The sequence below is a fragment of the Elephantulus edwardii genome, unplaced genomic scaffold, assembly GCF_000299155.1.
Source record: "Elephantulus edwardii isolate Elephantulus edwardi_28Jun2011 unplaced genomic scaffold, EleEdw1.0 scaffold00289, whole genome shotgun sequence".
Taxonomy (NCBI): domain Eukaryota; kingdom Metazoa; phylum Chordata; class Mammalia; order Macroscelidea; family Macroscelididae; genus Elephantulus; species Elephantulus edwardii.
Window position 1 is genome coordinate 1,778,612 of NW_006400039.1, and position 11,402 is coordinate 1,790,013.

An 11,402-nucleotide genomic window follows, 5' to 3' on the forward strand; every position below is an offset into this window, starting at 1 on the left:
GGTGAGGTGGGGGCCATGTGGATGGGGGAGTCCCACGGGGAAGGAGGCGGTGAGGTGGGGCTGCAGGAACATACGGCAAAGCTGAGGGTGACAGCAGATAAATGTGGGCCCCAGAGAGTCTTGAGGGGTCAAAGGGAAGGCAGAGGTAAGGTCTCCACAGGATAATGGGGTGAACAGATAGATAAGGAAGCCACATGAGATAAGGGCATCACACAGGGCTGGGAGAGGAGAGGGGGCCACAGAGAGTGCATAGGTAGGGGTCACATGGACAGCTGGAGTACTACCCAGGGACAGAGATGGGCCAGCAGAGCCAGTGGCGTGCCTGACGCCAAGGGATGTGGCAGTGGCCAGCATGCCCTTATTGGCATGGGCTTGTGGGCCGGCTGCTCAGTGGTCACTGAAGTTGCAGGACTACCCAACCTGTGTGACCTCCTTGGTCCAGGCAGAAGACAGATGCCAAGCATGGAGGGCCTCCTGCCGGTGACAGGTGAGCAGACCTTGCTGACAATGCTGAGTGGCTGCTGAGGGAACCGGGTAGAAGTACCAGGGGCACAGATGGAGATCAGGAACCAGGGTGGGGGTGAAGGACCTGGGGTGGCGTGCAGGAGGATGAGTGAGGAGCATTGCTCCATGCTGACCAAGGGATGTCAGCTTGTGGGGCCAGACTCCCACGGAGCCCCTTTGGGCCAGCCTGGGGGCCTCTGAGGAACGGATGGGTGGAGCTGGACCCTGGCCAGGGTCCAGGGTTTACAGCCAGGTGTGGGTGGTCAGCAGTGTCAGCAGGGACAATAAATGGGGCCAGTGGAGGTGCTGAGCCCTGAGTCCACGCAGCAGAGCCGAGGGCCAGCCGCAGGTTAAGTCCTGGTCCTCTGGTATCTGATTCTCAGCACTAGCATGCCTCGGCCCGGCCACCTCCTGACCACACTGGCCCTGCTTTCTGGTGAGCTGGGCAGCTTTCAGGGACACAAGGAACCCTCTCAGAGCCATAGGTGGCTGCTCTTGGGATACAAGTGGGAACAGAACCTGGGCCCCCCAGATGTACCCGAGGCAGCCCCCAGCCCTTCGGTCCATGCTGGACAGCCCCAGCCATCTCACTCTCCCTGATGGCATTTGGGACCTTGTTCTCACGCGAGTTCACAGACCCTGACCTAGTCAGGCTCGAGGCTGGGAGACATCCTTGAGGAGCCCCACTACCGCAACCCCTCCGAGGACTGTCCCACAGAGGGTGACCTCCAGCAGCCTAGGGTTTCTGAAACATCCCAGACAGGTGGGTGGCCGGTTGTGCTGCCCTCCAGCTGCCTGATGCCTCCGCTGGCAGGGGCCCTGGGCTGGACCTGGCTTCCCAACCACTGCTGGAGCCCCCAGGAGGCCTCGTGTAACTTCATGTGTGACTGCTTGGACTGTTCCGACGAGCTGCAGTGCGGTGAGGGGTGTGGGCGGCTGTCCCCCAGAAGCTGCATGAGTAGAAGGCTGCTTCGCTGTACTGCAGTGGGGTGGGGTCCCCGATAGGCAGCACGATGGTCAGGAGGGTCTCCTGTCAGTGCAGTAAGTGGGGGCTGCCCAGGTTGTAGTGAACGGCCTGAGGGCAGTCCAGTGTGAGGAGCAGAGGGATCCAGAGGGCAGTGTGATAGGTAGGGGGCCTGAAGCAGAGTAGAGGTAGGGGTCATTCAGCAGGCAGTGCGCGCGTGCTGTGCACAGAGCAGGTTTGAGGGCTGGGTGCTGACAAGGGTGCCCTGTAGCAGCTGCAGACCCTCACTCGCAGGTTACCACGGGACCTCTCCTGCCCTGGGCGCCCCCCTCACCTGTGACTTCGAGCAGGACTCCTGTGGCTGGCAGGACATCAGCACCTCTGGCTACCGCTGGCTTCGGGACCGGGCAGGCGCCTCCCTGAAGGGGTCTGGGTGCCGCACTGACCACACGCTAGGCACAGACCTGGGTAACATTCCCCCCAGGCCAAGGCTCATCCCCAAGCTCCTCCCCCCTTGCCTTTCCTGTCCCCTGAACCCCTTCTCTGGCCAGGTTGGTATATGGCCATCGACACCCACCAAGGGAAGGAGGTGTCCACAGCTGCCCTTCGCTCACCCCACCTGCACGAGGCAGCCGCCTCCTGCCAAGTCCATCTCTGGTTCTATGCGGCCTCAGGAGGTATGTGGCCCAGACCCCAACAGGTGGGCAGGTCCCTGAAGGGGTGGCAGGGCAGCCGCAGAAGGGCTGTGTGCAGAGCAGGGGTGAAGCCACAGATGCCTGTGCTCCCCACAGATGTGGCTGAGCTCAGGCTAGAGCTGACCCATGGCTCTGAGACCCTGGTCCTGTGGCACAGCTCAGGACCTTGGAGCCCTGGCTGGCAGGAACTGGTGGTGGCCACAGGGCGCATTGCGGGCAGCTTCCAGGTGAGCTCATGGTGGCCTGGGTGGGGCGCCCGCAGTAGTAGGAATTCAGGTCAGGGCGCAGCTTCAGTCCTAAAACTCCCTACTCTCTTCAGGTGACTTTCTCGGCCACCCGAAACGCCACCCACAGAGGCACCATGGCCTTGGACGACGTGGCGTTTTGGAACTGTGGGCTGCCCAGTAAGTCCCTCACCCAGGGTGGGGCCTCCCTCAGGACATGGGCAGGATTCCCCTCCCTCCACCCTGCTCAGAGCACAGGGAAGGACCCCCTTCCCACCTTCCACAGCCGACATGAAGTCTGGGAAGGGCTGTTGGCCCAGCCTGCTCAGAGCCCCTGCCCCTGTCCAGTGCACAACCCCAGGGTGATGGGGTCCCTTCCTTCAGCCCCCAGGGCCAGCTGCCCTCTGGGCCAGCACCAGTGCCGGAACAAGGCCTGCGTGGAGCTCCACCAGCTGTGTGATGCTGAAGACAACTGTGGCGACCACTCAGACGAGGACTCGGCCACCTGCAGTGAGGCGGGGACCAGGGACGGCGAGGGCTTCAGGCTCAGACCAACACCAGCTGGCTGGGGGGCAGGACTGGGAGACCTGCAGAGGAGGGGGCTCAGCCTAGCCACTCCGGGAGGTGTGGCTACTGCAGCAGGCAGCTGCCCACTCCCTGAGGCCCCCTGCCTCCACTCTAGGTCACCACACAGCCACTGACTTCGAGACTGGCCTGGGTCTGTGGAATCGCTCAGAGGGGTGGTCCCGGAACCATGGTGCTGGAGGCTTGCAACACTGTACCTGGCCTTGCCGAGACCACAGCCTCAACAGTGCCAAGGGCAAGTGTCACGGCTCCAGCCACCATCCCTCACAGCCACCGCCCACCGAATCACGGTCCCTCACAGCCAACCCCCCATCACTGTCCCTTACAGCCACCTCCCCCCTTTTCCCTTACTGTCACCACAGTCCTGCCATTGTCCCTCATGGTCACTACCCACCCAGTCACAGCCCCTCACAGCCACCACTCCTGCCTAGCACCCCTGCAGACTACACTCATTCTTGATCTCCGTGACTGAGCCCAGCAACCCCGTCCCCGCAGGCTCGTTCCTGATCTCTGCGGCTGAGCCCAACACCCCTGCTGTTCTCTCCAGCCCCCAGCTCGAAGCCTCAGGTGCCCACAACTGCACAGTGAGTCAGCAAGTGGGGACATGGCTTTGGTCCTGACAGCCCCCTGGAGGTCATGCCTCAGCTGCCCCTCTGTTCCTAGCTGGTCTTCTATCTCTACCTACACGGCTCTGAGGCTGGCAGCCTGCAGCTGTTCCTGCAGCCTCAGGCCCCAGGGGGCCCCCAGGACCCCATCCTGCTGCGGAGCCACCATGGGGACCTGGGGGACTTCTGGGTCCGTGACCGGGTGGACATCTGGAACACACACCCCTTCCAGGTGAGGACCGGTGGGGCTGGGGGCGGGTACAGTGAGGGCCTTTGGGTCAGAGTCTGTAGGGGGAATTCAGGAGGGCTGTTTGGAGCCAGTGAGTAGGGGGCTGTGGAGAGGGGACAGGACAGAGGGCCACATGAGGGCAGTGCTGGTGAGTGAATTGGAGGCTATCAGAAGATGGCCTAAGAGGACGGCAGGATGGGGACTGTGCAGGGAAGAGTGCAGGGGCGGGCAGGGGAGGGAGGGAGGGAGGGCGCTGAGCGGCACCCAGGCAGGGCCTGCTGTGGTGGATGGGCGTCCAGGACCTGAGCTACGTTGTGAGGATGTGTCTGAGGAAGAGGCCAGCACGGGAGTGATGATCACCCACCACACCTCTGCCCACAGATCCTGCTGCGCGGGCAGACGGGCCCGAGAGGTGCCGTGGGCCTGGACGACCTCGTCCTGTCCGCTGGCTGCACACTGGCTCCCGGTGAGCCTGCCCCCACTGCTGCCCTCCAGCTCCAGCTCGCTGTCCCCCATTTGACTCAGTCCTGTCCCCGCAGGTATGTCCGGCCTGCAGATGCCACTGTCAAAGCACCCCACCTCGGGCCCCATCTCCTCGCCCCAAACCTCCTGTGAGCCCGGGCACCTCTCCTGTGGGGACCTGTGCGTGCCCCCCGAGCAGCTGTGCGACTTCCAGGAGCAGTGCGTGGGGGGTCAGGATGAGCAGTGGTGCGGTGAGAACCCCTTCTCCCAGATGGGGGGCTGGCACTGAGACCTGGGCTGGTCAGGTGGGCACCCCCATTACAAGGCCAGGTGCAGGGGGGCTCTCAGATGCCGGGTCTGCTGGAAGTCCTCAGAAAGGGGTCAAGTGGGGATCCCAACTTTGGGCCAGGAGGGATTTTCCAGAAATAGGGCTGAATGGGGATCCCAGAGAGCTGGGTCAGGCTGGAGTCTCCGGGAATGATGCTGGGTGGGCTTTTGGGGGTCCTTCTGTGTCGAACTCCCAGGCGTGTACAATGCTGGGGCCTTACAGGAACCACGGACTTCGAGACCTCCACTGGGGGCTGGGAGGACGTGAGCGTGGGACGCCTGCAGTGGCAGCAGCTGGATGCCCCAGACGGTGGGGGCCACGTGGGTGAGACACTTGAACCACACTCTTCCTGCCTGCTTCCCTCATGGGTCTCTGGGTCTCAGCAGTTAACTCAGCTGCATCCCCTCCTGCTCCTTCCCCAGGGCACTTTCTGTCGCTGCAGAGGGCCTGGGGGCAGCTAGCACCAATCGCCCGGGTCCTCACCCCAACCCTGGGCCCCTCAGGCCCCACCTGTGAGCTGCACATGGCCTACCAATTCCAGAGTCACCCCCAAGGTAGTCAACTGTGGGACCAAACCCACCCGCAGGCCTACGGGCGGGAGGCGGGGCTACAATAGCTGTGCCCCTCACCAGGTCTGCTGGCACTGGTGGTCGTGGAGGGCGGCACCCGGGAGCTGGTATGGCGTGCTCCGGGCAGCAGTGCTGGCCACTGGATAGTGCACACAGTCTCTCTTGGGGCCAGACGCCGGCCCTTCTGGGTGAGGGGGTCGTCTGGTGGGAGGGCTCATGGCCGGCCTTACGGGGGAGGGCCCTGGGAGCTGCGGGCGCCTCTGTGTGACTGTCGCCCTGTCCGCTGAAGCTGGAGTTTGTTGGTCTGGTGGACCTGGATGGCCCTGGGCAGCAGGCCGCTGGTGTGGACAACGTGACCCTGAGGGGCTGCAGCCCCACGGCCACCACAGACAAGGACAGAGGTGCCCCATCTCGCTCTGCCAGTCCCCCAATGGCCAAAGCAGGGATGGGGAGCAAGTAGGAGGCTGACCCTCTGTGGCTGCCCCCACAGAAGTATCCTGTAACTTCGAGAGGGACTCCTGCGCGTGGCACACTAGCCACCTCACAGGGGCCCACTGGCGACGAGTTGAGAGTGGTGGGCCAAGCTATGACCACACCACTGGCCGAGGTAGGTCCGGGCCAGGGCAGGCGCCCTCCCCTGGGCCTGACATCGGCCCTCCACTTACAGTCAGTCCATGCACAGGTCACTTTATGCTTCTGGACCCCACTGAGCCCCTGGCCCGGGGCCCTGGTGCCCACCTGCTCACCAGGCTACAGACACCAACAACACTGACCCAGTGCTTGTCTTTTTGGTACCATCTTCACGGACCCCAGATTGGTACGTGACCCCACGGCCCTGGCCAAGTGGCTGCTGGGCAGTCTAGGAGGGCTTTGTTGTCTCATCCTGACCTGGCCTTTCTCTGTAGGGACCCTGCGCCTGGCCATGTGGCAGGAGGGGGTGGAAAAGACTGTGCTGTGGTCACGTTCTGGCTCCCATGGCAACCAATGGCATCAGGCCTGGGCCACCCTCACCCACCAGCCGGATTCTAAGTACCAGGTCAGCCATCCAGCTCTGGAGGTGCTGGGCCCCCTGCTGCCTCAATTGTGGCCCTGGGGTCCTACCTGTGAGGGTGTTGGGCCCCCTATGGACCCAGGTATGAGGGTGCTGGAGGTCCTGCTGCCTTCTCTGTCCTGGTAGCTGTAAGGGATGCTTGCTTCCAACCTGGCTGGCCCCTCTGTCTCCAGCTGCTGTTCGAGGGTCTGAGAGACGGCTTCCGGGGCACCATGGGGCTGGATGATATCACCGTGAGACCTGGCCCCTGTTGGGCCCCCAGGCGCTGCTCCTTCGAGAACTCGGCTTGCGGCTTCACCACTGGCGGTCAGGGCCTCTGGAGGCGCCAGGCCAGTGCCACAGGCCAGGCCATAAGAGGTCCCCACACAGACCACACCACTGGAACAGAACAAGGTCAAGGGCAGACAGGGGCCTGGGAGGCTCGGGGCTTTGCGGGCATGAGTGGACACAATGACACTAGTATTGCCCTCAGGGTACTACATGGTAGTGGACATGAGCCCTCAGGCCATGTCTGGTGGACATGTGGCCTCCTTGACCTCTGAGGAGCATAGGCCCCTGGCCCAGGCCTCCTGCCTGACCTTCTGGTACCACTTGAGCCTCCAAAACCCAGGTGAGAGGCCAAGGGAGCGACTTCAGGGGTCTCAGGGCACCACATGTTGGGGTGGGGTCTTCAGAGGCCCTGGTGTTGGGGTGGAGTCTCCAGGTACTCTGGTGTTGGGGTGTTATCTTGGGCACCCTGGTTTTGGGATGTGGTCTTGGGCTCCCTGGTAGTTGAGTGGGGTTTCCAGGTACCCTGGTTTTGGGGTGTGATCTTGGGCACCCTGGTGCTGGGGTGTGGTCTTAGGCACCCTGGTATTGGAGTGGGGTCTCCAGGTGCTCTGGTGTTGGGGTGTGATCTTGGGCTCCCTGGTATTGGAGTGGGGTCTCCAGGTGCTCTGGTGTTGGGGGTGTGGTCTTGGGCTCCCTGGTGTTGGGGCGTGGTCTTGGGCTCCCTGGTATTTGAGTGGGGTCTCCAGGTGCTCTGGTCTTTGGGTGTGGTCTTTCTTAAGCACCTCCCTCATATTTGAGTGGGGTCTCCAGGAGCCCTGGTGTTGGGGTCGGGCACCATGCCATGCCTCTATTGATCTTGTTTTCATGTGGCAGGCACCTTGAGGGTCCATGTGGAGGAGGGCGCTCGGCGGCAAGTCCTTAGTGTCGGAGGCCATGGCGGGGCAGCCTGGCACCTGGGCAGCGTGGACGTGCAGGCTGAGAGGGCCTGGAGGGTGAGTGAGCCATGGGTGGGGCCTCACAAGGCCAGCTGAGGGTCCTGCACCCACCCGCGTCCCAGGAGCTGTCTGAACACCTGCCCTTGTTCTCAGGTGGTGTTTGAGGCCGAGGCTTCAGGCACGGAGCATGCATACATCGCAGTGGACGACCTGTTCCTTAAGGATGGGCCCTGCCCGCTGCCAGGTGGGATCTGTGGCCTATTAAGGACCCTAGGGCCACAGACGCAGAGGGCCAAGAGGGGTGGTCAGCACACAACTCCTTACAGGGTCCTGTGATTTTGAGTCCGGCCTGTGTGGCTGGAGCCACCTACCAGGGGCCGGCCTGGGCCAGTACAGCTGGGACTGGAGCAGCGGGGCCACACCATCCCGCTACGTCCAGCCAGCTGTGGATCACACCCTGGGGACTGAGGCAGGTAAGCTGCCAAGCATGGACGGCAAAGCCCCAGAGGGTGGCACTTAGAATCAGAGCTGGCTCTGGAACACACACCTCCTCCTGGCACCTGCCCGGTGCCCCTCAGTCCTTGATCTGGCTAGAGTGGACACACCTCCTCCTGTCACCTGTCTGGTTCCCACTCAGTCCTTGATATGGGCTGGACTGAGGGCAGCCCTCTGGCTCCCCCGGTTCACATCATTTAGTGCTTGCCACCCTCTCTTGCCCCAGGCCACTTTGTCTACTTTGAAACGGGTGTGCTGGGCCCCGGGGGCCGGGCAGCCTGGCTGCACAGTGAGCCCCTGCCGGCCACCAAAGGCTCCTGTCTCCGCTTCTGGTATCACATGGGCTTCCCGGAGCACTTTTGTGAGTGGGGTTGGGCTGGGGGCTGAGGAGGGCCCAGCCTGCGTCTCTGCCTCTGGAGAACATGAGCCTGGACCGTCCTTGCTCTGCCCAGACAAGGGGGAGCTGAGGGTCCTGGTGAGCAGCAGCAGGGGGCAGCTGGCTGTGTGGAGTGCAGGGGGGCACCAGAGGAACCAGTGGCTGAAAGGGCAGGTGGAGGTGACCAGCCCCGAGGAGTTCCAGGTGAGGCTGGTGTCCAGGTGAGGCTGGTGTGGGACTTGAGGGGCTTCAAGGCCAGAGCAGAGGCCAGGGGCCAGGGATTAGGGGCCAAAGCACAGGTCATAGATCCAGGGACCAGAGCCTGGCCAGCATGAGGGCACAGGGTGAGGAGCAGAGACCAGAGGTAGGGGCCATGGGCAGGAACAGGGACCAGAGTCAGAACACAGGGTGCAGGGTGGGGCAGGGGTAGGAGGAGGGGGACAGGCCAGCAATCAGAAGCAGGGCCCGGGGCAGGGGAGGGGCTGTGAAGAAAAGGGAGGGCTCGGGCAGGCCCTCTCTGGGATCCACCTGGTCCTCTTTGCCCCTTCAGGTTGTGTTTGAAGCCACCCTGGGGGGCCAGCCAACCCTGGGGCCCATTGCCCTGGACGACATAGAGTACTTGGCTGGGAGGTCCTGCCAGGTACCAGCACCCAGCCAAGGTGAGCCAGGTGGGCAGAGGTGAAGGGGCAGGCCTGCACCAGGGCCCACCCCCAGCCCTGCCTTCATTTCCCTGCCCTGCTCTGCCTGAGACTACGCCCACCCTTGGGACACCTACTTTTTGTGACCTCCTACTGACATGACCCCTTCCAGCTGCACTGGGGTGGGTCTCCCGCCACTGAGGTGCACAGATGGCCTGGGGGGGGCGGTCCCCTTCAGCCTGACCCACGCACTCTGGAGGGTCTCTTTGTAAAGCGGGTGGCCGGGGAACCTGGACGGCAAGGGCTGGGCCAGGACACACGCTTAGGTCTGCTGCCCACAGGGGACAAGTCCACACCCGTGTCTGTGCCCGCTGTGGTCGGTGGCGCCCTCCTCTTCCTCCTGCTTATGGGGCTGCTTGGACTTGCGGGGAGACAATGGCTCCAGAAGAGAGGGGGCTGTCCCTTCCAGGAGCGGGGGGACACGAGGGCTGCACCCGGCTTTAGCAACATTCTCTTCAATGCGGTAAGCGGGGGCGGGGCCTGCCAGTGGGCGGAGCCTGTCACGGACGGGCGGGGCCGCAGCGGGCGTCAGAGTGGGCGGGGCCTGTCGCGGATGGGCGGGACTTCGGCGGGCTATCAGGGTGGGCGGGGCGACTTCCGCGCACAGGGCGTGGCCTGGGGTGGGGGCGGGACCCACCGGTGGGCAGTAATTTGCGGACGCTGTGGGGGTACCAGGGAACTGCTAGGGGTCGGCCTGTAACTAATATTCCTGTCCCCTCTCGTCAGGACCGAGTCACGCTCCCAGCTCCTGTCACCAGTGACCAGTAGCCACTCTGGACTGCTGTCTGCACAAGAGCCCCGTGAGGGTGGGCGGTCAGGGACAGCTCGGGCCCTGCAGCTCAGACAGGTGCTCCCGTTGGCCACTCTCCACAAGCCTCCCTGTCCATCACCAGCCGAGTCTGCTCCCTGGACACGGTGGTCACTCACTTCAGGAATAAACTATCCCACCTCTAGCTCAGGTTGTGGTCACTTCACCTACCCTCTGACCTGTCCACAGCTGGGGGGCTCTCAAAACAAGAGGTCAACTACAACATCAAGAGAACATGCTCTTAGGTGGACAGGACGTTGAGTGACAGGTCAGACGAGCTGGTGCTGGACTCCAGAACCCTTCAGGGTCCAGAAACCTGAGCCAGATGTCCACTGTCCAACAGCTTCCCCAAGCCTCCTCATCCTCCATGGAAAAGGTCCCCAAGCACCCTGCCCAGTTTTTGCGTAGGTCTCCTCAATCATCTGTCCACCTCCAGTGTTGACAGTCCCTGCAAGGGTGTCTCTGATGCCCACACACTTGAGTCCATAACAAAGCTGAGCACTGAAGAACCCCCCTCTCCACGGTTCCATGAATCAGGCAGCCCCCTACCCACCAGGGGTTCAGGCCTCATGTACCACAAAGATCACTCAGCATCACTATTCTCCAGGCAAGAAGGGGTGCTACCCAGCATGAAAGTGGAGCAGAAACATCCCAGCAGGGCCCGGCCTGGGGTCTCCCCAGGGCAGAGGGTCAAGCCTGCAAGCCAACCCTCCTGGATCCAAGTGCAAACTGACCACACCAGCACGCAAAGTAACATGATACCCAGAGAAGGGGCCTGCTGCAGAGAAGGTGTACATCCAGCCAACACCCCTAGCCCTGACCGTCCCCCAGCAACCAGCAGCAGTGAGGGAAGGAGGCTGTCATTCAGGGACCACACTGTAGGAAGGACAACAGCTTTTATTAGCTCCTGAGGAAGCGCGTGAGGAGGAGCTGCGCAGCCCCTCCTAGCAGCACCCCTCTGCTCCCTAAGGGGATCGCCTCAGCCCCCAGCCCACCGAGCTAACACTACGACCGCTCAGGGGTGAAGAACAGGCAGGAGAGCCAGAAACTTTGCACAATTAGTTTGTTTGACAGCAGGTACAAGATGAGGGTCCCCAGCAAGGCTGGTGCCAGTCCTGGGGTTGGGAAGCCACCGGACGAGATCAGCCGGGACTGACTTCGAGGCTTTGTGTTCATTTCGCCCTTGGCCCCTTCTCAATGGGCTTCCCCACGTCCTTACCCCGGAGTTTGAGACCTGTGGAGGGCAGTCGCTGATGGCACCCAGGATCCACCACACCGAGTTCACAGCATGCCCACAGCCCCCCAAGAGCCCACAGCAGCCCACCTGATGGCACCTAGGATCCACAGCATGAACTCTGTACCAGGAACCACCATGTTCACCCCAAGACTCCACAGGCTCTGGAGTGTGCCCCCCAGGACCTTCAGGGTTCTATAATGACTCTCAATCCATAGCCTCATCTCCACTATGCAGTATTACCACCCCCTACATGCCCCACCAACTCCACAGCCCCTTCAGCCTCACCCCAGGGCTCCTCAGGGGCTGCTAGATCTGCAGCAACCCCCCCCCCCCCCCATCTCTACAGTCCAAGGGCTCCCAGGATGGC

At 62.7% G+C, this 11,402-nt stretch overlaps 2 protein-coding genes across 4 annotated transcripts in view; one reads left to right on the forward strand and one right to left on the reverse strand.

Moving 5' to 3' along the window:
* Window positions 1–894: 894 nt before the first annotated feature.
* On the forward strand, window positions 895–9,758 carry MAMDC4 (MAM domain containing 4). Its single transcript, XM_006900648.1, has 29 exons — window positions 895–940; window positions 1,319–1,423; window positions 1,763–1,936; window positions 2,020–2,145; window positions 2,260–2,390; window positions 2,483–2,567; window positions 2,772–2,897; window positions 3,070–3,207; window positions 3,468–3,556; window positions 3,636–3,809; window positions 4,188–4,272; window positions 4,346–4,519; window positions 4,819–4,905; window positions 4,980–5,150; window positions 5,229–5,353; window positions 5,455–5,566; window positions 5,656–5,772; window positions 5,848–5,982; window positions 6,071–6,201; window positions 6,390–6,609; window positions 6,689–6,826; window positions 7,360–7,478; window positions 7,575–7,665; window positions 7,748–7,894; window positions 8,143–8,277; window positions 8,369–8,496; window positions 8,843–8,951; window positions 9,272–9,453; window positions 9,717–9,758. Exons 1-29 carry the CDS (start codon window positions 895–897, stop codon window positions 9,756–9,758), a joined length of 3,642 nt encoding a protein of 1,213 aa, XP_006900710.1.
* Window positions 9,759–10,921: 1,163 nt separating this feature from the next.
* The window catches only part of EDF1 (endothelial differentiation-related factor 1), a 2,491-nt gene continuing 2,010 nt past the window's right edge, over window positions 10,922–11,402 (reverse strand). For 2 of the 3 annotated variants that reach the window (XM_006900589.1, XM_006900588.1), the window contains exon 5: window positions 10,971–11,032. In XM_006900589.1, the coding sequence (XP_006900651.1) occupies window positions 10,971–11,032 (62 nt within the window). Of the gene's footprint in view, window positions 11,033–11,402 lie in introns of all 3 variants that reach the window. The other variant, XM_006900587.1, reaches the window with a different exon arrangement.

Bases quoted from the DNA above. Each gene is read 5' to 3' on its own strand.
- MAMDC4 (XM_006900648.1), top strand. From the start codon at position 895: ATGCCTCGGCCCGGCCACCTCCTGACCACACTGGCCCTGCTTTCTG. The intron at 4,273-4,345 runs GTGAGCCTGCCC...CTGTCCCCGCAG, and splicing joins TGGCTGCACACTGGCTCCCG to GTATGTCCGGCCTGCAGATG. The intron at 8,952-9,271 runs GTGAGCCAGGTG...TGCTGCCCACAG, and splicing joins GGTACCAGCACCCAGCCAAG to GGGACAAGTCCACACCCGTG.